This window comes from Camarhynchus parvulus, chromosome 1A (genome assembly GCF_901933205.1).
Source record: "Camarhynchus parvulus chromosome 1A, STF_HiC, whole genome shotgun sequence".
Taxonomy (NCBI): Eukaryota; Metazoa; Chordata; class Aves; order Passeriformes; family Thraupidae; genus Camarhynchus; species Camarhynchus parvulus.
Genome location: NC_044586.1, coordinates 36,946,352 through 36,973,848, shown reverse-complemented (window position 1 = coordinate 36,973,848; position 27,497 = coordinate 36,946,352). Strand labels below are relative to the sequence as shown.

At 38.2% G+C, this 27,497-nt stretch overlaps 1 protein-coding gene across 8 annotated transcripts in view; it reads right to left on the bottom strand.

Annotated features, from left to right (window-relative positions):
• Positions 1-27,497, bottom strand: part of GRIP1 (glutamate receptor interacting protein 1) — a 315,370-nt gene that overhangs the window by 131,349 nt on the left and 156,524 nt on the right. The window contains exon 1 of one of the 8 annotated variants that reach the window (XM_030961012.1): positions 24,378-26,447. The exons of the other annotated variants lie outside the window; for them this stretch is intronic. Coding sequence (XP_030816872.1) covers positions 24,378-24,432 — 55 coding nt within the window. The 5' untranslated portion in view covers positions 24,433-26,447. Of the gene's footprint in view, positions 1-24,377; positions 26,448-27,497 lie in introns of those variants that run through there. 8 annotated transcript variants of the gene reach the window in all.

Genomic DNA, 27,497 nt, shown 5'->3' with positions numbered 1-27,497 from the left:
CACTCAGCAACACAATGAACTCACACTCACCACTGCACAGACCTATATAAAGAAAGGGTCCCTCTTCTTCCACAGACTGTCTGATCAGAAGGGATACAGGAGAAACTGATATTCAATATGATAATTTTAACATTCAAAATTACTACACAACTGAATGAATACAGACAGATCTGCATCACATCAGAGCAACTGCTCTGGTTTCATCCTTGATGGATATGGTCAATTCCCATCTTCCACAGGGCTGTAGAGACCAAGACACCTCTCTGAACTCGCACTACTGCATCATCCTGGCTCAGCTGCTAGTCATGCATCAGAAAAGGGATTGAATACACCACTTTCAGAAGGCTGTACCTTCTCAAAATACAAGACTCCAGTGGGAACCACCAGTTCTTGGCTTGCAACTCCCTCCAGGAAACTGGAGGAAGCAATATATCTGCTCTCATATGTGATTATTATAGAACATGTTTGCAAAGCTGCTAACATACACCAGCTGTTTGGTAAAGTGTGATATTCTAATAACATACTCTGAGGCAATTGTATGGTTTATGTGGAGATATTGCATTTACTCTGAAACATAAATTACATCCATTTTACTGGAAACTTTCAAGCGATTTTTCATACAAACTCTAGATTAGAACTGAAGTGATGACAGTTTTAAACATGAAAAGTAAACAAAAAGGGGGAAGAGTTTGAATGTACAGAAACAGATAATGATGAAAAATAATACAGTGAAATAATACAGTAATAAATGACTTTTTGGGTAAACCTGAAGTATTATTTTTGATCCAAAATACAATGCTTCCTTTAAAGTTATTTAATCCTTAAAAACATGTTTTCTTTAAGGATAAAAAAATACAGTAAAAAGCTCCAAAATATTTTGAAAGGAAAGAGGACAGATCTAATTTTGAAGATGCTGAAATAAGACACTGCAGCATCTGGGGAAATCATCTTTCTTTTTCAGTCAAAATTACTGGCAGTAATCATCTTTGAAAATGCACATATTTCTGATCTCTATCTACCTCTTGCTTCTCAGCAAATTCATGACTTGTCAAGAAAGACTTTTCCAAGCTGTATTCATAAAGACAGAGGTAATTATCACTTTCTCAGCCTATATAAGAGCAAATGTGTTGCTAATCAAGCCGGTGGGAATTAGAGGAGATACAAAGCAGTTTGCACAACTCTCACAATTATTCTGGCGAACTGTAAATTATATTAGAGTACCACTTTCAAGTAGCAGTAATATAGTCCCTCCCCTAAACTAAATGGAACAAGAAATCACACACGACATGAGAACTGTCAAAGAGAAAATGCAACAAAAGACCTTTCTTCACCCACAGACAAAAGGGCCATATCCTGCAATCCCATTATGAATCTGGCAGCATGATATCCTAACTGATACTAATGCAGATGACCTGGCAGGGCGAGTGCTGGTTTAGTTTTGTCATTTCATGTCTGTTTTTCAAGCAATCCAACCTCATCCATTTAAATGCCATAGTTGGCTAAGTTGGTATTTTCCAATGTCTGTAGTTATACCCAGATGACTAATTTTAAATGACTGTTACTAATATGTGCACCAGAGGCATTGCTTTCTATAAATGTGAAGTATCGGTGATGCCCAATAAAACAAGCTACAAGCACTTAATGCTGTGTAGAATAGGTTGATTAATACTCTCAGAGAGTATTTTATACCCAAAAAGGAATTTGTCAACTTTGAAGGGTGCAAAAGTGCTACTGTTACATGCATGAAAATATAATTTTGCTTCTGTCAATTCATGATTGCTACAACTGAAAGCTGATTTTTCAACTAAGATAAAACACATTCCATTTGATAAATACATTTATAAAGCACATATATAGCCTTTTCTTTTCACTGGGTTTGAGCTGATTACAGTATTTTGGCATTCTTATTAGGCATTGGTCCTGTTCAGAAATGTACACATGGTAGATGGTTCTGCATTAATAATGGAAAGCCAGGTAACCCATACTGGATTCTGAGACTCCCATGTTGATCCAGGTACACTGGAAAAAATCATCCCACTGCTGTTCAAATAACACTGAGATTCCTCTAATGGTCTTTGCCTTTGTTCCATCTATTTGTGGGTACTAAGAGGTCAAGGAAACAATTTTGCACTCAGGAATGCATGCATTGTACTGGGGTACATGACTCAGTACTACTTTTATTTTCTGATACAGGACATTTGGGCTTGTTCTCTCTTGATATTACAGTACATCAATAAAATATAGCACAGTCAAAATGTACCTGTCTAATCATAACTAATCTGTCCAACACTTAAAAGAAAGTAGAGAACAATGAGGTACAAAAAGCTTCAAGAAAACTAAGTTCCCTTTTCCAGTGAAATATCTCACAATCTACCTATACCATAAAACTACACAGGTAATATTTCCAAATAAACTAGTTGAGGAGCTTAATAAGTCAGCACTGTACTTAAACATACCAAGCTAATGAGATTTAAGCAAGCCTATGAAGTTCAGTTGTGCGCACTTAAATGCTATACTGAGTTGGGTTGCCTCAATCCAGTACCTAAATATTAATTGTAATACATTACAGGGAAAACCTTGCAAAAACTTTATACAGAAATACTGCTATGCTTCATTATGCAAATATATATAGTCAGGGATGCCTTGCAGGGACTCTTGAATTGGCAAGGACACAGCTTCCATTATACCCTATCCCAGACAGCTGAATGTTGGCAGATAAATTTCCACACAACATTTAAGATGACGAAAAACAACAAACTTTAAACTTCTGAGACATGCAGTTTCCATCTGCCACATTCCATAAAGACAAGTGCTAGTGAAAAACGCATTTGTTTTTATTGTATCACAGAATATGAAATATCAGCAATGAGATTCAAGACAGATTGAAGGATAGATTCAGTGTTGAGGCTGTATATCTACATAGAAACTTCACAATGGCTTTTAGGTCTCCAGATTCCCATAATGTAACCCTAAAAATCCTTGCTCTGTGCCACCAGCCTCTGAAGGCATGTACCTCTCCACAGAGAGAGCAAACTACAACTTCTATGTAAAGTAAGGTCCCATAATACCTGAGAAAACAGTTTCTGTATCTTGTTTTTTACAGGATGAAGCAGCTGGAAGCATTTGATTGTTACTCAAAAATTTTAGGTTACCCTCTGCCTAAATAAGCCTATCATCCTTGAGATTATTCTGTGGTTTTCTGTTTTGGTGGGGTTTTGTTTTTGGTTTGGTTTGGTTTGGTTTTTTTTCTTTGGTTTTTTTGTGGGGGTGGGAGGTTGGGGTTTTTTTGATTTTTTTTTTTTGTTTCTTTGGGTTTTTTTAGTTTGGTTTTTTTGGGTTTTGTTTTTGGGTTTTTCTGTTTTGGTTTTTTTTTTTTTTTTGGCCTGAAAGTTTAATTAAATCAGATGTTAAAGGATTTTAAGAAGACCATTTGTCACTGGGTGGATAAACTGCCTAATAAAGGAAATGACCCACTGTTCAGGTGGCCTTTCAGAATTTCAGAAGGATACAAATTTGGTTTTATCTGCAATCTCTTTCATGTGGAACAGCAAAATATTTCCAGAAGGAGAAGTCAAAAAGACCCTTCCCCAGGAAGTCCAAGTTCCTATAAGATGCAAGGGTACAATTTCTCTTCTGCTTTCTCTCATCTTCATCCAAAACTTTGTCAGTACGAATTCCATCACTGTGCACCATGACAAGAAAAAGAGCACATATTTAATGCAACCATTGCAGTGGTGTTGCTCAGGGACCTCTTTTGTCATGTGCAGGTGGAAGGTATAGGTTTGAGTTCTTCAGGATTAAAGAGTGGAACCTAAGCTCCCACATACTGACAAAATGGAAAATCACACAGGGGGCACCCAGATTTTTAAAGAAAAGAGTGGTTTCTTCCACTCTCTGTCTCCCTTGAATTTGTTAAGAAAGGGTACATATGGGCATGCACCTTCAGAAAAGAAATGCACAGGCTGGGGAGCTGGCCTGGAAAACTCAATCTTTCTGTGGACTCAAGAGACCCCCAACTCACCACACTCTCAGCATTACCTGCTGGCTAATTCAAGCTAAATGCAAGTAGTGTGCCAGCAACACATGGGCTCCTGCTGACATTTGTCCAGCTGAGCTCTCACCTTGTGATGGCCAATTCTCATGTACCCTGCATAGGGAACATGGGCATCTAGCAGGAGGTCTGTGAGTTCAGGATCAAGCATAGTAGAGATGCACCTACTTTCTCAGCATCAAGGTGCAGATCTAGCCCAAAGTGACAAAACTAACTTTTTCAAAACTAATGTGGGTACTTATGCCTCTATATCTCAGTGAAAAACCCTGTTACATTTCACCTGCTGGCTTTCCCGCACTTCTTGTTAAAAGAATTTATGGTTTAAGTTAATTTTCCCTATCATTTGTCATACTTGATTGAGTAGTTCCTTCAGAGACTTTTTAAAGAACCTGAACTTTTTGTTCAGAAATATTAGATGTAGAACTGCTAAAACAGTATCAGCTACATTTCTAAATCTTACACATGCTATGGATTTTTAAAATTACATTTATTAGTCCAAATTATTTTATATATAAGTAAAAGATGCCTCAAGTTATTCCCTCAAGTACATCCTTATTTTCATAACAGGCAAATACCTAAAGGCTATTAAAAGGAATGTATTAATTAAACATATTACAGAATAGAGAAAGAATTTCATCACTGCCATTTTATTCAGCACTTGAATTTCCAGAGTGTTGCACTAAAAAAGACTTAGAGCAGAAGCTCGAAGGCCTATTGCTTTTGCAAACAACCTTCCTCTCTGGAAGCCGAACTTTATAGAACTCTGAATCACCAGGAAAATTACAAGATTCTTATAGATTACTTGAAAATAAAAATAGATAATGAAATCACAACAGTTTAAAGAAGAGGACAAGCCAAAGTGCCTTTTTGTTGTTGTTGTTTTGTATTCTCTGAACTGTTAATCTCAAATTAAAGCAAGACAAAATCTGAGGTACAAGATGTCCTAGCCTCCTAAAGTTCTGCAGAGGAAACGCAACTGTGAAACCGGAACTCTTCTGAGAAGGTTTTGAAAACCTGAATTGATAAAACTTACACTAAAAATCCTACTATTTGTTTCAAAGGGGATTTGGTTCAACAAAGTAGGAAAAACTAAAAACAGAATATTTGCAAGTTGAAGGATGACTTGCAGAAGCTCCTAACTGCAAACTGCATACTTTTGCCAAATCTTGCTATGATCTATGAGAATGTAAGATCCTGAAGATGTCATAATGCCTGACCTACTGCAGTTGAACTGGATATACATACTTAGATGTGGGGAGGGGATCTGTAAGGGCTGAAGAATAAGACACTTGCCACATGTCAAACATTGGTCTAATGCTCAGCACGTGCTTCTGCAACAGCAGCTCAGAGTATAATGGGAGTCACTGAGTAAGTTTTTCAAGGTTCTTTCACTGTAATTTGATTCTCTTGAGGCTGTTTTTGCTCATAACAAGTTTCATATCTCTCAGAATGTGCAAAAAGACAAAGCATTATGTATATGCATGCCATATGTGCTTTCCTATATACATATAAATCTATATCCATCCAAATGTCTCACCTACTAATATATATGACTTACTGTCTTAATACCTGCATAAATATGGTACACAGTTTTTTAACAAATACCAAAGATGGCCATAGTAATGTACAAGCACAATGCTGCAAAGCCACCAAAAAGACAAAAGCAGAATGCATAATGAAGTGAAGTGCTGCTTCTTCCTGCCAGTAATTACATTTGCATAAGAGCAACTCCAACCACTATCATTTATCATTTCTGGGGATAGAAATCTATGACTGTATGTTACATATTCTATCTAATTAAGAAACCCATTGCAGCACTAGAAATATTTGTTTAGCATATACAATATACTTGAAAAGTTTTCAAGAAATAGAGAAAACATACATCTACATCTCTTGCAGTACTTCATAATTTACCAAGCACCTTAAGTTTGAAAGGTAATAACAATGCAACTGGCTGCCAGCCTAATCTCCCTAATGACCTGCATTTCACAGTTATTAACACAGTTATCAGAGTCACACTATCACAGAATTCTGACGAAATGAAGTGGGAACAACAGCAAAATGCTTCTCAATCCTCATTTTAACGTGATTTTTTCCAACGAGTTCTGCTATTTCTATTAAGACGCAAGCTGCAGCAGTATTTTCACTGGGGTGCAATTTTTCAAATACTTATGCAGATGCTTGGAGAACCAAACCCTACAAGACTAATTAATGTGCACAGAATTCAGATAAAATTATTCATATATAAATAAGTTTTGAAAGAATTAACACATGAAAACATACTGGATAGCTCAGGCTAATACACAGAAGATAATTAAAACACAGACTTATGAAGTAAAACTCATTAAGAACCAGCTATAAAACAGAATGTGATCTTGTTTGAAATCTTTCATCTCAATCTTTGAAAAATTTTCCTCATCCCAAGGAATTTAGCTTCTTACTAAGGCTGGGAATAATTTAACCCCCAATTAGAACTTCACGTGAATGCCTTATATACAGCACTGTGGCACAGTAAAAATCCCTGTATTAAAATTGCTACCGAGTAAAATGTCAGAATTTTATACTTTATGGTTAAATAACTTCCTTCAACATTAGTCCAATACTTAATCTGTGTCCAAGCACTACTTCTGCATGTACAGACACAGTAAGTATTTGTAATTGTTTTAAGTCCTTGCAAATTTGTGTGTCACAGAAATACAGAAAGTTTTCCACTGTTAACACCTAAGTTAAGCTCCAGCCTGTAAGAAAGACAGAGCCACTTAGTACTTCACCTACTGTACTGTTTATTCTAAAGCTAAAGCCGACTAGGGCATAAAATGAGTTTTTCAAGGTTCCTTCATAGCCCTTGAGACTCATTCCACATTTAACAACTTTTAAAACCCTCATGATGCTCAGAAACACATAACAGTTTCTTTAATGGAAACCTGTATCAAACTGCACTTGTATCCTGCTTAATATTTATCCTTTACCCTTGGTGCCTACACCAAGCAATTTTGAGAGGCCATGAAAAACTCTCATGGTAACTTTCCAGTCATCTTTCAGTCAAAATTCTATGATTCTCTCCCCACTTCTAAAAACTACCTGTTTTTAAGGTAACAAAAGAAAGGTCACTCTAACCTCCAAATAAAATACACAAGCATCCATTAATATGACATACTTCCCGTCTTTCAGATTTTATACAAATATGATTGATGTTTCCCACTGTGTACAATTCCTTGTGGAATCCTAGTTTTCAACATTGAAAAACAGAATTATTTCAGTGAAAAACTGGTGATTAATCACAACTAATTTAACCTTAATTCTATGAAAAGCTTTTCTATACAATCCAAGTAAAGATATACATTTTAATGTGCAGGAGAAGAAAGCAATAGCATACTTAATGTACTTTTTTTTCTTTCTACTGAGAAAGTAGATTCCCCAGATTTAGAATACTAAACTATTGCTTTGTTCTACAAAGTAATTTACAACTCTACATGAAATACAGATGTATTTGGCATTATTTTTCAAGTGCTTTCATTTATTGGTATTTCTTTTATGTGAGTCTTATCAGTTTACAGGACAACATTTAAGTGTTTCAATATAAAGAACGCATCTTTGGGAAGAACTAAAGTTTTCCATATCAGTTTTCCATATCAGGTATTCACCATATCAGTTTTCCATCACCACAGAATGCATCAGACCTTATAAAAAAACTGAGCTTCCCTCAAAACTGGGGGAAAAAAAAAGCTTTGTGCCTTGGAAGGAGTTTGCTGCACATTCTTAATATATTTCAGAAAAAAAAGATGAATGGACAAACTGAGAGAAGTCATTGTAGCACTACAACAATGTGACTGGTGCAAAAAGCAGAGAGAACTGCAGGATAATGCTGTCTATTCAGCTGGTACAGCTGCCTATACTTACACCAATGGTGAACATACTAACATGGTGTGATTTAATGCAGCGTGTCTTCTGTATCATCCTAATTTATAGTTATATCCCTTTTCATAGCCATCCTTAACAAGATTATTAAGGCAATTTGTTAGTCGTCATCACTATACTTTCAACTCTTGCCTTAAGTACACTATATAATTCACAATGCTAGCATGTGGTAGGAACCATGCACTGATCACAGAGCTAGAACCAGCAAATAAATGAAAACCACAGTTTAAAGTTTTGGGGTGACACAAGAAAAACTGCATAAATCCCCCAGGAAATGAAAACTATTATCAATTACTTGATTGCTTCATGGAATCGTCCATTTTTACCACAATTGGAACAAATGCCCTGAAAGTCCATACCAGTACTTACTGATGCATTTAGGAAACTAACACTGCATTAGCAGTTTAAAATGTTGTATGTTTGGAAATAGTTGAATGACTTCAGGTCTACCCTCTGTCTCAGAAAAGATGTAACTGAGTATGTCATTCTCCTGACTGATATATGCCTCCATAGATGGAACTTTGAAATTTCTATACATAACATGAATTATTCAACATATGTGTGAAAATGGCATTATTTTCCACTGGATGACATGTGGATATTGAATGGTTATTTCCAACTGCAGCAAGACTTCAATTTCTGAAATCATTTATCTTTCACAAATACCTAGTGCAAAACAACAAAGATATCTAGTGAAAAGATGCAACTTGAAGGAGATCAAAACCAAATTCAATGGCAAAGAAGTATTTCAATAGAGATATGTTTCCTAGTAGCTAAACCAAAAACTCACAATCTGGAGGTAGCGATGTCTTCTCAGCTAACATCTGTCACTCGGAGTCCCTCTCCTTACAGCTGTTTCTGGAAAGCTCATTTGCTTTCTTACACTACAATGTCAGGACCCAGAATCAAGGTCAGGGATTACATAATCTTTCCTTGGCTCCCTCCCAAAATTTTAAGCAGGAAGTGTGGCCAGGTAATATGAGGCCCTGCTCATCCCCATCAGGTTCATCCTCACAGAGTATGTTTCCTGTGGTGGTCTAAATCCAGACAGCCCCACAGGCAGAGAAGGGGAATTAAAGCACAGAAGCCTCATACTCAAGTCCTGAGGTGAAATCATAGCATCCTGGCTCAAAAGCAAACTACCACAAACCAGGATAATATTTCCAACCTCACCTTTAGAGGGTTCTAAGAAAAAAACATGAAAGCACAAGCATCAAATGATTTTTACCACATCATGGGGTTGTATCACTATCTTTGGCTAATATCCCTAGACAGAGGATAAAAAGAGACTGGAAACTCACTGAGAGCCCATGGGAACTGCTGAGTATAAAGAGGGGACTTGACTGGACCACAGCTGTTAATGATGCTTTCCTTGTATTTTATCTAAAGACACAAGGCTTCACAGTTTGTGTATGCAAATAGGAGCCACTCCTGCTCCTGAAGTCAGAGTTGTTTTGAAAAGGAGAAAACTACAGGGAAGACATGTGAGTGCAGTGTACATAGAACCTGTTACCATTTAACTTCTTTAATGTATAACCACAATTGCCTTAAGGCAAAAATATCAATCACGTTCACACTATAAAAATAGTATCTGATAATGTGAGTTATTTTCTGCCCAGTAAGCTAGGAGACAAAATTCTGGCATCTTACAAAAATCAAAGAAAACTCCTATTTTGCATTCATTTTTGTCATCACATTACCGTAGGGTTTGACAAATCAGTTAAAGGACACATTTTACACTGAAGAGGCTCTCTCAAGTAACAAAGAAATAGGCAATTGGAAAAAAAAGCCAAACAAAAAATTTTTACAAAACTGAATAGAGGTGATCTCAGACACAGACAGGAAACAAGGAAACACAAATGTTTAGTGCGAAGAACTTAAAAAATCCCAGCATCTCTCTGCCAAATTCCTGATGTGGAATATAGTGCAGCAGTGAGAGATGTTTGGCAAGCATGATACCACATGACCATGAGAAATTAAAAGTATTTCCAGATAAAACGGAATATTCTTGACCATCCTTGGAATGAAATACTGTCACCACTCTCTTAATTGTTCCTCACTCAAAATGAAGAGTTAAAATTATGTACATTCACAAAGTCTAACCTCCACAATTCTCTCACCATTCTCCACTGAAGAGCATTTTTCATTTTGTTTATAAATACAAATAATACCAGTTAAAAAAAGACAAAACAAAAAATTCTATTACAGAATATAACAGTGATTAAAACTATTTTTAAGGGATCTGCAAAATCAAGTTTGAAAAGAATATATAGTCAACTCAATAGAGCATCAAAAACATGGCTCTCAATCTGACCAAAAAGTAAAGTTACCAATTTTTTATAATCTGAGAGTTTCAGGTATTACTTCAGCCAAAATCTTCATGATAACAGGATAACAATGTACAACTTCAATGCATAAAGCAATGACTACCAATTCTCAATGACAGCCAAAACTACTGCCTTGTGAAAACATTAACAATCCAAAATACAGCTGCCTGGAAGTGCTGTCAGATGCTCTGAATAAAACTATATGAAATGGTATAACTGCTAAGGATTCAATACTGACAATTTTAAGAGTTCAGTCAGAAAGGCACTTGATTTGTACAGAGTGAAAATATGTTTATATATCTATATAAATGCACAGATATAAAAATATTATCCCAGTTAGGTAGAGGCAGTGTGAACTACCTGTATTTTGCCTGACAGCATCTTCCACTCCTGAGAATATTGTACTACAGCAGCATTAAGATGGTAGCTTGAGAAATGGTTAAACCAAGCCATCATTTGCTAGAATATAAACCCAGAAATTAAATTACAGCCAACATTTCTCAAACTGCTGATATTTTAAACAACTTTATAAAATAGCCACGTTGTACTACTGACAGATACCTTTCACATCAGTAAAACAGTTATTATAAAGAAACCTTCTGACTCCTGATCAATGCACCTATCCAGTAACAACTTGTTAAAATACACACTATAAATTTATTATGCCTTAATAAATGACAGCCAGATATAGCTTTGACTTTTAGCAACACGAAATGGGGGAGAACAGAGACATTTAAAGACAAAGGACTTTAAATCCTTAGGGAAAGGACCTTAGGATAGGGTCTTTAGGGGTCCAAGGATCACCTAAAGAATGAAGACTACTGAATGCTATACAAAAGCTGGTCCATTTCTCCAGCTAAGCCTCTGTGATGAGCCCTCATGTCTACATGGTACTGCACCTGCAGCATTATAGTTGGAAGTAATCTAGGGATCATCTGAAGAATTTGCCAATTACCACCCCTCCAAACTCCAAGCTGTGTTTTCTTACCTATCCTGAGTGGGACAGGGTTGACAGAGTTGCAGAAATGCCCTCCCAACATTAACTATCAGGTAGCTGCTCGATCCCTGGTCTAGCACAGCCATGCTGCTCATCAAATACAAAACATCTGTACTTATTCCATGTATAATACAACCATATATATATACATATAAATACATATATATATATCTAAAGCTTCACAATCAGATCCTGGCCAGCTTTTCCTTACTAAAAGGATCTCTTTTTTTCTTACATCTGACACCTGGGGCTAGAACACAGTATGCATTCAGATTTTCAGCATTTGCACCTACAGTTTTGGTTCTCCAAACTTTGTTGGAACAGCTACACAGAATGCTTTCAAAACCAAATCTGAACAAGTAAGATTAGAAACAGAGAAATAGATTTGGATGTGCTCATTGGCACAGACACCACGAAAGGAGAAGCTGAAGAGAAGGAAGCCAAGAACAAAACCTGAATGTAATTCATGATTCAAGGAGGTGGTATTAGATGAGCAAACGCTTCAGCAATATGCCGAATCCATTAGCAACTTCAAATCAGACAGACGGTCCCCATGGATTCATGTCACAAAACCTACATTTACAGGAAGACTATTCCCCTTTGCAGGAAAGGCTTACCAAGAATAAAAACCCTTGTAATGAAAACCAGCAAAGAGAATAAATTACCTTACATTCTTTGTATTTCAGCTGCTCAGATAAAAATGTATGAGCTTCATGCTCTCTGCATGAGAACATTCCTGGATATCCCAATGACACCCTGATTGCAAACAAGGATGAAGAAGCTTTAATCCAAGCACATTCTCTCTGTTTCGCTTACATAATCCATGTTTGCTGTTCTTCCTATTCAAGACAAAGTTGATCTTGAAATAGGAGGTCTGATTTTGTTCATCTTAACTCTTAATTAAAATTTAAAAAACCTTAACAGTGAAGACATGTTTCCCCCTCCACATCTGCAGGGTAATATGAGATCCATGTCATAAAGTATGTAGCAGGTATGTCTTCCAGGAAGTTCTCCTAAGGAAGAAAGATTAGCTACAATTTTTCAAGCTTTATGATGTTTATGTAGTGAACAGAATTTTATTCATCTTTTGTTACATGCTGTAAAGCTACTATGCTTTATTTATTTTATATTTATCATCTAAATTGGAAGAACAGTGGTTATCTCTTAGTTCTCATAACTTCAGCTCTCAAAGAATTATGAATTTGGGACTGACTGTTCAAATGTCCTGCAATACTCTTTCTCATACTATTTTTTATACTCTGGAATAACCTATTAAAAAATCATCTTTACAGATACAGCAAATGTAAACCTTTTTGCTTACAGATATGCAACAACAGTAATGTGACTGGTTGCAGTGAACATGACTGTTGTAAATTTATCTCACTTTTCTGAGGAAATTAAAATTTAGAATTATTCCTTCCTACATTGTTCAAATATTTTATTGCAAGTATTTGGGATTTGAACTGTTAGCTATAACCTCTGGCTTCAGCAGTAAGATAGCTGCTGTATGTATGTGTCCACATATGTGTGGATATAAATACCTGTATATTTACACAAACACATATACGCTCCATTTTTTATGATTTTTCAGTTGTTTTTGTATTTTCCATAACAGTGAAAATTAAATGCAGAACAGAAGTTTGCTTTTCTTGATTTCATTTGCAGGCCCCTTGAAAATAGCGCACAGACTGTGAATAGCTCATGGGCCCCTCATTGAATTTTTCTGCTGTCACTGCCCATTACGCTGCCCATTAAGTTTTGTCAGAATTATACAGCGATTTTTTTCCTCTGAGTTTGTAAATTGTTCATGATAACTTTGTGAGAGTCACTTGGTGTGTTATCTTCAGCTTTGTAATCAACACTAATCAATCTTGAAATTTGTTTCTGAACACTAATTGCCTACTCTATCCTTCTGCTATTCACCACAATTTCTGACACCTTCAAATATTCCTCTGCCTCCATCTGTAAAGGCACAGGCTTTTCACATATCACTTCATTTGATGTCTCAAAGATAAGCAGTGTAGATATACAACACATTAGATAGATCTTTTGCTCTTGGATAAGAAACACAATGATTTTGGTTTAAATGACTGTTTTTCCTCTTTCTTTACATTCAATCACAATGAATCACAAATGTTAACAGAATTAAACCAATAAGATGAAATCACATTCTGATTCTCAAACCTGGGCTTATAGTGAAAACTCAACAAAATATCTGAAAATATAATTTTTGAACAGCTTAAGAAAACAAGCAGAAAACCAGATTAATAAAAAGAATCTGAAAATACTTTCAGTTAACCATGAATCACTCAAATGTCTGAAAATACCATGTTTCAAACAGGTTCCTAAGCTCCATCTCTTCTGGTATCTTTTAGCATGACAAAGATGTCACTGTGGGACAGACTGGGGAACTTATAGGGAACCAACATAAACACAAGCCAATTGCTCTTTCCAACATCATCCCTCTGCTCTTTTCTTTTTATGGTAACATGGACAGTAGAATTTGCTGTGAAAAGATCACAGGAAATGTCACTTACTTCATTACTCTATGACTAATTATGATTAAATAGTTGGTGGAGGAGCTCATTACAGTAATTTTTTGGCTCCTGCATAATTCCTGAGCAATACTTGAAGGTGAGAAACCTACTATGCTGTGAAGGAGCATCTGAATGGATGCACAATGGTGCTGAATGCTACCTTCACTGGGACAATATGCTGGAAATGTCAACTCGGGTCCTAATTGCTTCTAAGGCAGCTGTCCATAATACTTCATCAGTATCAGGACCATATTGCTTAAAATTCTCTACTGAAGATGCCATCAAAGTAACTTCAAAGTTTCCCATACACGGTTGGTATCTCACAGATGTATTTTAAGTCATCTATTATAATATGCTACCAAGGGCATTACTTAAACCCCTGACAAACTGAATAATTCCCTCAGCATGTTGGCCTGGAGCTTTCAAAATGCTTTGGATATACAGACACAACATGCAAACCCCTTCAAAATGGTCCATGTGGCCAATGCCCATTCAATAAGGTCCAACCTTCCCAACTGTCCAATGGCAGAAATCAGGAAAATGTTGGGAAGTTTTTTCCCTATTCTCTTGGAAACCATGAAAAAGAAATAGCTTGGATTCAGTACTACATTTGACATCTCCTCTACGCAGCTACCTATTTGCAAATTCAAGGCACTTTTTTTGACAGTCAGGTAAAAAAACCACCACCAAAACACACAGTACACCGTAGCAACACAGCAGGTCTGAAATATGTGTTGAAAGTCAAACTGACTTGTCTAGAACTGTTAATGAACATTTCAATTATGGCTACACTGAGATCTGAAATCTTGGAGACAGCTGAAAAGCTCAGTACTGGGCACACCCCAGCCCAACAACTCCAAGTTCTCAGTCTGGATAAATTGTGAGGATGTGAATCCCATGAAAAATAAGGGCAGAGTTTATACTCACATTCCTGCAGGGAGTAAGTGATGAAGATTTTCTGTTACACTGGACAAAGGAGATCTCCACACTGCACTACTGCCACAGATGCAGCAGAAGAGAAGTCAGCCTTACTCCCTGGGGCTACAGCTCCTACCTCAGTGCAGCTGTCAGCCAGCACCGAGCAGCTGCTCTTCAATATTACATAGCATATGTGCATAGGAAGGGGCCCTCACAGGGCGTCTGCAGGAACTGCTGGGGCTGCTGCTGCTTTGGTGGCCTTGCCTGAACCATCCTGACAAGGTCCACAAAAGCAGCACTGAAGAAGAAACTGCATTCTTCTACAAAGGAACTCAAGCACTTCCTAAGGGACGACCTACCTTCCACTTGTGCATCAGGACAGGCTCCTGCTGCCTTGGAAGCTCTGGAACATTGAGTAAAAGTGGCCTTTGGGCACATTTATCACTGCATTACACAGCTCCAGGGTGAAAACAGAGACAAAATGTAACTAGACAATCTTCTGGACTGCTGAACTTCCCAAGGAACTCCCTCACCAGCCCTGCACTTTCCTGCTATTTTTTTTGTCTAAGTAGTAAAACAAAACCTAAACTAGAATCCCCCTTTTCTCTGTTCCTCCTCATTCTTTGAGGAAACAGCTATTAAATAAAAAGTTTTTATGTCTGTTTCTTTTTGAAAAATGTAATTTCTTTTTACTTTCAAGCCTTGTGTAGGTTTTTGGTTTGGTTTTTTTTGGTGCAGAAAAAATAGAACTGTTCATATTACATATTAGTTCAGGCTGTCAGGTTTTATCTCAATTCCTAACTCCTTTTAGCTCAATGAAACAAAATCTGCAGTAAGTTTATGCTCAGGTTCAGCAAAATAGATTCCTGACCCAAAGGTGATATAACAATATCACGTTATCTAAGGGTCTACAGAAATTTATATGTCTAAGGATGTCAGTAAAGGGAAAAAAAGCATATAAACCCTGTCACTGGAAAGCTTAAAATACTCAGCGATGTCCTCCTTTTGGACTTCTGGGGAGAAGGAAATGATGCATCAAAACTTATGCCTCCTGTCATGGTAGGAAATTCCATCTTTGTCAGTCATCACTGGCCTGTGATACAGCAGAGAACAACATGCCCACAGTCTATTTGCAAATCGGCACTGGTCTCTAAGAGGTCACAACACATATACTGGATGCCCAGAAAAACAAAACTAAACAAATAACCAAACTAAAAACAGTTAAACTATTGGCCAACCAAAACTAGATGCCAGAAACAATTTCCTCTGCCAGACAGAGCTGTCAAATTCTAGTTCACTAAAAGTATAAATGTTTCCTTAAGAGCAGTGTGGATTTAAACTGCGCTTTATTGGTGACATTTACCAAAGTACTATGGCAATGCAGTCATTGGAATAGCTGGTATTTCCTTGCTTAACATCTTTGTCTATTCACTGCTGAGAAGCCAAGGCAGAATAAGCCTGTTAGATGTGACACTATTTCCAGTAACACATTTCCCCCCACAAAACTATGTCTAGTGTTTGTCTTTTTATAATCAGTCCAATCTGGAGCAATTTTTCTGCCCCAATACACTTTCAGGGAAGTCTCCTTTTCTAATAACAACATAATTCCCAGCAGCATTAATAAAAATTTCAAGGGATAAGATTGAAGTTGCAGTGGAGACTTACATAATACTTTTCATTTTTCTGTAATAACAACATTCTGGGCCAAAGCTTTCTTTTAACTTTTGCCTGAAGTCTTAAAAGGTTCTGAAATATTACAGGAGTGCTGCTTTAAAGCAAATGCCCAAAAGAAGAATGTAGGCATAAAGGATGAGTATCTTGAGAAGTTCATACACTTCCAAGATGCCAACAGGACTTGGCCTGCAGTTTCTGAAATATCAGAAACTGTGAGGTGAGCAGGACCAGGGCAGTGACTGCTCCCCTGTACTCAGCACTGGTGAGGCCACACCTTCAATCCTGCGCTCAGTTCTGGGCCCCTCACTGCAGCACAGCCCCTGAGGTGCTGGAGTGTCCAGAGAAGGACAATGGAGCCGGTGAAGGCTCTGGAGCACAAGTCTGATGGGGAGAGTCTGAGGGAGCTGGGGGTGTTTAGCCTGGAGGAAAGAGGCTCAGGCCTCATCACTCTCTCCAATTACCTGAAAGTACACAGGGAGGGTCGGTCTCTTCTCCCAGGGAAAAAGTGATGGGATGGGAGGAAATGGCCACAAGCTGTGCTGGGAGAGACTTAAATTGGATATTACAAAAAATTCCTTCATGGAAAAGGTTGTCAAGCACTGGAACAGGATGCCCAGGAACAGGGTATGTAAAAGATGTGTAAGTGTGCAATTTAGGGATATGTTTTAATGGTGGACTTGGCAGTGCTGGGTCAGTGGTTGGACTCAATGATCTTAGAGGTCTTTTTCAATCTAAATGATCCTAAATGATTATGTGAGAGTGAGGGAATGACATGGTGGTTGTGGTAACACTGAGGTAAGTCAGTTTTGATGCAGAAGGTTCCATTAATTTAGATAATTAATAAATTTTAAAATTTTAATATTTTTTCCCCTTGAGGAAAAAAAGAACATGTCATGAACCACTCTCTTTTTGCTTGCAACTGGCTAAAACTTGGTCCTTGTGATATTCTCCAACCAGGGCAGTCCTCCCTGCGTGCCCAGCTGAGCAGCCATCTCCCCAGGCCAGTAGAACTCCTGCAGGGAACGTAGATAGGGGAGAAGAAATGAGATTAACCTTTGCTGATTTACTGACAGCTGCTTGCAGAGGTGCTGCAACCTGTGCTGACAGAGACAGACTCGCTTGCTTAGGGGCCATGCCCAGAGCAGGACCTTCCCATGGCAAAAGCACATCAGCAGCAGCACTATATGAAATGCAGATGGGGCACTACTAAGCAGAGCCATGCTGGGAGACAGATTAAGCCGCAGAAATCTGCCTCAGAAGGCAGGTATGCTCTCACCCTATTGCACAGTGTTTCTCAGATTCAGCAGACCCCCAGACTAAGATTATATAAAACTCGTGAGAGAGTGAGTCTGTTCTTCACACAAGGAACCAGAGCCCATTTCCACCTGGAGCCTCAGCCTGCAATATATTCCCAAGACATCTAGGCAGTACTACACACGCTAGAAAAAACATTTCCCATGTTTTCCATATGTATATATCAGATATCAGAGCAACCACATCAGATAGCCACTGGTAAATCTGATAGATAAAAGATAACTAATGGCCACTTCCATCTCTTGATATGACTTCAGCTTTCTCTTCACACCCTACAGGCACCTGCATGCAATTATATCTGTTTATCTAAGCTAAAAAATTTCTCTGCAGAACTCCAGCCATACATACACCCTCAGACCATAAGGGCTGCAGCAGTGCTCCTACTTTATCTAGTACATGCTAGATTTGGAAAGTATTTTTATGTCTTTCTTTTATGTCAAAGCATCACATAGATTGGTTAGTATGCTGCTGTGCTTCAGATCATCCTGAATAATTAATAAAGAGTTTGCCAGTTCTTGAATATATTAGTGGTGAAGAAATATTGCTTGAACTTCTGAACTGTGATTGGCTTGCTCTAGAAGAGAAAATCCTTTCTCCTTTCATTACTTCTTACAACAATAAGTTCAAAGAACTCTTTTGAACAAAAAGACAATATTGCAAACTAATAATGCTCATTAAATATAATCAATCTGCCTCTTTTGTTCTTCACATACTCAGTGCTGGAAAGCCTAAATACCAATTACAGAAGGAACATCTTAACAAAAATTCATCTCTCTCCCTCTCCTTCAGCAATCATAATGCAGGCACTTACAATTTCAAAGCAATCCTAAAACAATCCTGGCCAAAGGCATTCTTAAGTGCAAATAAAAAAGTCAAAACCGGTGAAAAATCTAGAAGTGAAGAAGTCATGCAGGGTCTTCTCTGCAATCTCAGTCTTTACCAACTTCTGTAACTGTTGCTCACCAGCAATGAACAAATGCGAGTAGGAGGATAGGGTTATCCCCAAAACCAGCATGGACCCACTGAATGACACAAAACAGGTCATGGCTACTCTTTGCCTTCATTTTCTTATCTGACAAACAAGTCTTGCAACAATTATTTTTTTAAGCAAAACAAAACAAAAAATTCCAAGTAGTACCAAGGAATGCTTTTGTTTTGGTTGTTTTTAAAATTGTATTTACTACGTCACAAGCACTAAGAGCGATACCAAAACTTCCCTTGCTAACAGATGTCCACAGCTCTCCCCTGTAGACTCTCTCCTGTCTTCTCACAAAGTCCCCTCTAACGGCTGAGGAACGGCTGCAACTCTGGAGGTGGCCCTGAAGTTCCAACATGCTAGTGGAAAAGAAATTTTCCAGATTTTGCTTCTAATTTTTATTCTTTCACTCTAGTTTGTTTACTAAATCAGAAGAAGAACAGAAGTCACTTTCAGAAATAAAATGCAAAAAACTTGGAAATATGGACAAATTGGATAAACAGGTGTTGAGTATGAAAAACCTCAAAGTGTATTCCTGAAACCCCAACCAAATGCACAAAGCCAACAAATCCTTACTGACTGCCTATTTACAGAACTTACCAGACACTTGGGTGTTTTCTGAACCTTCAGAACTAATTTTAGAAAGACAGGGAGCCAACGTTTATACATCCTAGGACGTTTAAATGCCCCTAGAGGTATTGTTATTTGTGATTTTTAGTTCATTCAAAGCAAGCTGTTGACTCAGTTCTAGTAGTTAAATTTGTATTTTTATAAACAATTTATTGGCAAAAAGAGATCACATAATCAGAGTTACTATTAAAATAATTCAAAGGCTGGTAACCAGGGATGAGTCTCTGAAACATTAGCTAGTTTGTAATAAGATACTATATAGCCTCAATGTCAAGTCTCTAACACAATTTTAATTCCATTCTTTGAAAAAGAAATTCTGGCTTTGTGTGTGTTGCAGTTGCTTGTGCGCAAGGCAGAGTACAGCCTACGTCCAGCTACATTGAGAATTCATCCTTTGATGCTTTAGGCCCCAATCCAATTTTTAGATAACTGATCATCTTGTAAAATGGAGTGCAGCATCTTGCCTTTAAAGCTTGCTTTATCTCGCTGTATTGGAAACATACTGGGAGAATAAAAATATATGTCTGCAAAAAGGATCTGTATGCGCAGTAGGTGATAAATTATCCTGAAGATAGGCTATAAAGCTTTGATGGGTGAGAGGCATTCCACTCAGCTCCTCACGCTCTGCCCTGTGTAACAACAGCTGACATCTTTATCAGAGCTCTCCTATTCTGTTTCCGTTATAATAAAATTCAGAATAACTTCACTGATCTGTGCATGTGCAAAACTGCATTCCTGACTCTAACGAAGAGACCCATTTCTGTGAGCAACCTTATACTACAGACACAGCTTCCTAACAGTGCTGTTCTCCCAGCTAATAAAGGGAAAAAACAAACGTGTCCATACATCAATTAACCACAACTAAGGCTTTGTAATGCACTACTTGAAAGGCAATTTTTAAACTATAAAGTGGTCAACTTACCTGTAAACCTGACCAGCCTACACATTTCAGTAACTTTTCACCATTGTATGCTATATATGTATATTGCTCACTGTTTTACTTAACATAATAACTGTAAATTTTATTGAGCATACATATGCAATGTAAGGGATTACCACAGGCTCTTTGGTATGCACAGCATACTGCTCAATGCCCAAGGACTTATATGAATAAACGGGGGGACCCTAGTGTTTCTCCACTGCACAAAAAAATAATCCTACAATACAAGCAGCTGCATGAAGTGCACATTTGTGGTTGCTCTTACAACTACAAATGTGGCCTTTCCTTATATTCACTTGGTCCAAATGTAAGCTACCATTCTCTCTGAGCCCAGTACTTCTCATAGTGAAAACTATAAAAACAGCTACTACTTCAGATTCTTAATGTAACTTTTGGCTTAACGTGCCCTTTTGGGATAGAAAGGAGATAGAAAATTAAAATAATATATAAAAATTACAAGATTCTCTTCTCAGTGCGAATTTTAGTACCTAGTATGGTAAGAAGATACCTTTTCTCTTTTCAGAACCTTTTAACTACTTCCAACATTGCTTAAAATGTATATACATACATATAGAGATTCAAATACATAATCACAATAAAGAGATTGATCCAGCAATCGTTCAGCTCAAAAGTAACAGCATGAAAGATTTATTAATGAAAGGAATCAGGTAATTGCAGCACAAACTTTCATCCACAATAAACATTTTAATAGTATTAAAAATGCATAATGGAAAAATAGCATAGAAACAAAGACTGGTATAGAAACAACACATTGGTGTAAAAACCAGTGGTTTTTTTTGTTCTTAAATGGATAGACTAGATCTAAATTCAAATCATGTCTCCACAGCTATGAGAAGAGTCTCACACAGCATCGTTCTTGCAAATTGCATCATCAAATAACATAATACTTTTCTCTCATGGTTGCTTGTTAATGGAAGCAAACATGAAGCTTCATCTGACCTTGGTAATGTACAATTTCATTACTGAAAATGTACTGACCTCCAAAATAAAGACTCACAAAACTGAAGTGTAATATGCATTACGGGACCTAATCTCATAGTTTTCTAAATTTCCTGCATGAATAATTATTGTGCACTTCTTGTTTGCCACATCTTTTGCTTTAAGAGGGGGTGATTGGTACCATGGAAATACAGAAGAAGACTCCTGTATAGCAGCTGCAGCAGCCACAGTAGCCCTTGTACCCACAGAGGCAATATGGCACAAAAGGAGCGTATGGGCAGGGGCAGCAGTGAAGCAGGACTGAGGGGCAGGGGACTGGACTGAAAGATGTTTGAAGATCCTTTCCAACCCAAACCATTCCATGATTCTGTAACTGTGCCTGTCTCATATGAATGCTGTAAATGTAAAGGCAGAGGACAAAGAAGAAGAAGACTAATGCTCCCATGTGAAGATGACCATGGAGGTGAGGTCAAGAGAGATAAGGGTTACCTGTTGCAGGCTCTGACTCAGCTATGGGAAGGAGTGGGTCACTGACTGGGTTTTGGAGAGCATTCCCACTACTATATGATATTTTTGCCTTGAAATTAGCTCACAACACTTGAAGGTGCTCCCACCAGAATTTTTTTCAATTACACAGTAAGTACATGCAACAATGCAGAGAAACACAAAAATAACCTCTCCTTTTGGTTTGAAAGGTTAAGGTGAAGTACAAGAAGAGGGGAGTACAATTGTTATAAAATAAAATATTGCCTGAACACCTGCCTACTGAAAAGAATTACTTTTAGAGAGTCTTCAGTTGCCCAGATGAGGCATTTCTGTTTACATCCTTATCTAAAAGAACAGGAAATGAAGCTACAAGCTTTACTTTGTCAAGACAGGCATGAAAAACGACACAACACACACAAAACAGATATTTCCACATTTTGATGCATAGTTAGCTGCACATCTTTTATTAAAAACACAAGACACTAATCTAGCGTGTGTATCTTTTCCACCACAGTAGGGCCTGAAAGACAGTGAAGAAATTATTTTGGGGAACTGCACAAAGCTACAGGATTAGTGCAGAAGAAAAAGACACTAGCAGAGACAGGCTGGGGGCAAGTACTAAAGCAAGGAAAACTGCTTTTGGAGCAAAGGAACTCAGTGAATGCACAAAACCCCCATGACTAGCAGGTTAGAAGGAAAGGAGATATTCCAGCTGATACAGCAGCAGGAGACTGCCAGCTGTTGGCAAGAATCCTCTCCACAGTAATAATGTGAAGGTCCATCCCTGACCTCAGCTAGGCCGTGTGGAGCACTACATAACTGTTTTCTGAGATGCAAATGCCAAGACCAAAAAATCCAGAGGATTAGATAAAAACTCAAAGGTTTCACTCAAAACAGTGAAAATTCAGGAAACTGTCAATTAGGACAGCAACACCAGTCCAGTGTGCATATGGCTTACAGGAGGATATATGAACATACCTCTAGACTGTCTTTTTCTTTATCAACCAGAGACAAGCATAAGGCATACTAATGCAAAAAATCAATAGTATCATGCCAGTTCCTATTGGGAGGGAGTGGGAGGAGCAAAGAGTCTCAATGGTAGTTAAGATTATTTCAGAGGAGAAAAAAATCACGAGCCACAAGTTCCATTGAATGATGGAAGTATGAAATAATTAAGATGGCTATGATGTATTAGATTATTGATTATTCACAGGGCAACTGTATTTAAGTGGAACAACAACTCTCATCAGTGAGTAACTAAATTAGTGCCCAGATCTGTCTGATAAAGACATCAGCAGACAAAAAGGTTGCTCTGCTCACACCAGAAAAAGAGAATACACCGACTTTCAACCTGATAAACATGTAATAGAGCTACCAGAATAGAAACATTTTACACAAACAAGAAAAACAGACATTACCCGGCACAGATTTAAAAGACAAGCAAATCTACTGAGAGGATGACTAATAAATATTTAAGTTTCTATGTTTTGAACAATGTGACCCCACTGAGCAATCTAAATAAAAGGAAAATGCTTATATAAGTTTGATTGCAGTATTTCTCTTTTCCTATTACTGATCTCATTGTATTAGCATGCTACCTTTTCATGCTTCTGCAAAATAAAACACTCATTGATTTTGAGCTATCCTGACTAATAATCAAAGATAGCTGATAAAAATAGTTTCATTCACACATGGATGTATATCCAGCTGCACAGTAACAGCCATTAAATATTTCACAGCACCCAAGATAAAAAATAGAAGCTTCTTATTTGCAGACACATAACGCTATTACGACGTTGGAAGTTTCCATCAAAACATCAAGCTAAAATCCCAAATCAACCCTTTTTACACAGAGAAAGAAGAAATTACCAAACATAACAGATTTTTTTAAAAAAAGGAGTTATTTTTAGAAAATAAGGTATGTTCATTCCTGAACAGTGAAGGTGTATTAGGCAGGTTTTCACATATCTATCTGCTTTAACAATCACACAGGACTCAGAGTAGTATTTTAAAGTTCCGAGCAGTGAAATGAGAGACTGCAAAGATTTACAGTAAGATAAAATGCATACTGCTCTAGCAGGTAAATTAACTTCCAAAGTGTGACATGAGAGTGCAGCCCGAAAAAACAGACACTACTATCCCTACTTCATCCATACAACAGCCTTCGGCATGTAAAGCACAGGTAAAAATAGCTTACAAAGGACATGAAACAACAGAAATTCGTCCTGGATACAGGTCCAGGACAGCAGTGTCAGTTGTTCCCAGCAAGGCACAGCGTGGACTGACCTAGGAGGGATGCCTCTCAGCAGTTAGCACAAATACAAAACAATAACACCCCACAATAACTTTAGCACTTCACTTGGGGAAAAAATCCTCCTTCTAGCAATAAGCAAAAAAAAAAAAAAAAAAAAAAAAGAAAGAAAGAAAGAAAAAGATAAAAAACCCTGGGATTATCTTCCTAGCAGAACCACAGCCTGGGACATGTAGGAATGTTAATTGAAAGAGCTCCTACACCCTCCTGTATGAGGAGTTCTTTGTTGCCTGACAGTACATTGGAAGGACGGTCATATTTAAAAGTACAAAAATCAGGCTGTGTCTCTGGAAGGACGCAACGGATCCCCTGGTTGAGTAAGAAGGAAAGCACGTTACCTTTAGCAAGTCTCCTCAGGATCTGACAGCGGCATTTAAAAGAGACAGCTATCATTCTGGCTGCCTGCCTCCCCTGGCAAAGCACGCTCGGGGCTCTGCTTGGGTGAATGCAGCAGCAGCCTGTGAATTCCTCCTCCCGCACATACCAGGCAAAAGGTAGCCCCGGCGGGGAGTGACAAAGCTTAATTCCTCTTGGCTGATGCAGAGATCAGCTCCGTGTCATCTGGCAAAGCTGTGTCATTCACTACTAGCGCCGTCACCACCACCTGCATGAGGCGATGCAGGCTTGAAAAGCCATATTTCTTTACAAGCTAGAAAGCATCTAGCTGCACACACAGATGTGGATATTAGAGGGACACATCCCCCAGCCTCTCACATTCCCTAATCCTGCAGGGAGTGATGGTTGCTGTGCCAGGCAAAGGGCCCCACATTTCAACAAGACATGGTGATTTTTCTCCTCCTTCCTTGTATCTATCCTTTCCCTTAATGTTTCCTCAGAATAAATAGGGCAAAAACACCAGGAATCCTACTTCTGGGAGAGAAGGAGCCCATTTCAAATGGAAATATTCTAATCAAAGCACATTAAAGATTTAATCCTACTGATCTATAAGGAAGAAAAAAGAAAAAGCCTGATTTGATAACCAGGAAAGCTTTTTGACAATTGTAGACAAGTATATTACAGCCGGTGAAGCACAGACCACAGGGGGAGGGAGAGAGGTAATTGATGGATTGTTCTGTGTGGGCAGGACCACCAAGCATTTGATCACACCAAAATAAAATAAGGTTGAATAGAAAACACACAGTGAATCGAGTTTTCTGCCTTCACTAAAGGGAGAAGAGAGCAGATTTTAGAGCAGCAGAATTGGCCAAACATTGCACCATTTGTAAGATTTCTTCAGCTCACGAGGAGTTTTATGCCCTCTCATGCCGATTCAAACAGCAAATTAACCTGCTTTTACAATTCATTCAGAAAATTATGAAGTAGAGCATACTACTTAAACAAGAGTTCCATACCACTTTTATGGACAAATCTCCATATCCATTCTAAAAACCAAGCAAGCAAACCAAAATATTCCATATAGAGTTTTTCACATCAAATCAGTGCATAAACCCCAAGTCCTGCACCAGATACTCTCCTTTAAGACAAGAGATAATTATTTCTTTCTCAAGATTTATGCTTCACTTGAATGATACATTTAAAACTGTCCTCATATATTCTTAGTCATATGTTTTGATTACAAAATTGCTTAGTTTCTCTTCCACCATCTTTTATCCATCACTGTATTTAATGTCATGGTCCAGTGTCATGATGCACATCTTCTATCACCAGCTACAGGAAGCCAGAAGGAAGCATGGACAGCTCTCACACTCTGAGCTATTCCTCTCTCCCTGCCTGCTCTTCACTGCATCAGCAGCTCTGTGCTTCCCACAGTCCAGCTCCAACTACTATTACTACTACTATTGTTTTTCTTATTTTTGTTTTATTGGTTAGAGCAACAGCCATATTTCCAAGGGTAAGGTGAAACACTCCATCAGTACCATTGCAATTGCCTAGACAGACCTGGTGAAAACTGATTTTATTTCATTGTCATTAAAACCAGATAGAGGTAATCGAGTCATCTGTTCACCAACCCTGTTATTGCTTCTTGTAGCTGCTCCTGTACCAGGGAGCCATAAAACCCAGCCAGTGGAACAGCAGATGCACCTGAAGGTGTGAACTGATGGCTCCATCGTTATAACCACAGACCTCTGACCAAGAATGAGGTTTCACCCCAAGGAGGGGTGAAACCAGTGGATGAAGGTAGAGGTTTACGTCAGTGTAATTCAGTAATTCAGAAAGAAAACAAAATCTTAGGAGTATTAGGGAGAGGAAAGGGGAGAGGAGTTGTGTGTTCTTGTTCTCCCATAAAGTGGTTCTCTCTCTCTGCCAATACGCTTTTAGACGGAAAAATTTGCCACCACCCTTCCTTGCTACCTCCTGCTCAGGTAACAGGACTTCACACCAATAACACCAATAAATACCACCCCATACCTGCTTTCTTTTCTCCCTCCTCCCCTGGAAAATCTGTTCCAGAAACCAAAGGCTATGGCTCAGCACACAGGCCCTGTTCACAGCTCTTTCAGGTTTGAGATGCCAAAGCTGCCTAAACTTGCTGCTCTCTTTCTGCAGATTAGCATCCAGAATCTTTATTATTGCCTTTTCATCTGCCACATGCCTGTCCTTGCTCCCATAAACATTGCTGGACCCAGGCAGACCAGTCTAAACACTTGTCCTTAACTCATGGACAACCAGAAGATACTGCCAAGATGACAGTGTGGCTGCCCTAACATTTGTTCTTTGATTCTTCCCAGTCAGCAGTGGGGTCAGCACTGTCTACTCCAGGCAGTAAGGTCTCCACTCCCATCTCTCTGGATATGGACCTTGGCACCACCTGCCAGCATCAGTGCCAGGTGAGCCTGCAGTGCTCCTTCTGCCCTTCAAAAGATGATGATTTTGGTGAGCAGGTCTCAAGAGTCCATTTTTGTGCAATTTTAACATCATTGAAGACTTCTGCTGGGCAGAGAATGGGAAGACGTTAGAGCTACACCTTGAGGAAGAACTGCTTGCTGCTTGTCTTTGTGATCTGACTTCGTGACTTACCCTGGTTCAGCTCCTTTGGCAGAGGGTGCAAAACACAGGACACTTACAGAGCTGCAAAAGACAGGCTTCAGACACTGGAGAAAAATCAAGCCTTCAGGTAAGGAAATGCTGAGTCCCAATGGGATTTCTACACATTTCTAGAAATGTGTAAAACTGTAATAATTGTACAGAAACTGTGATATATATGCAAAACCAGCTGCAGACTTGGTCAGACAAAGCTTTACTAACAGTGAAAGGATACATGCATTCCTTGATCCAAAAAGCTTATTGTATTGATTAGTACTTCTAGATTATGGTGCGTATGTTAACAGTCACTGAAGCACTGCAATAGTCACTTCCAACCAAGTCAATAGGATAATTTTTTGCTTTTGTTTCTTCAGACAATTTTTCTGTCCTTGCCAAGGGAGGTCGTGTACAGATTTGAATTTCTCAAAAAGGTTTCAGAAGACAAAGAATTCATACTTCAAATACAACATGGA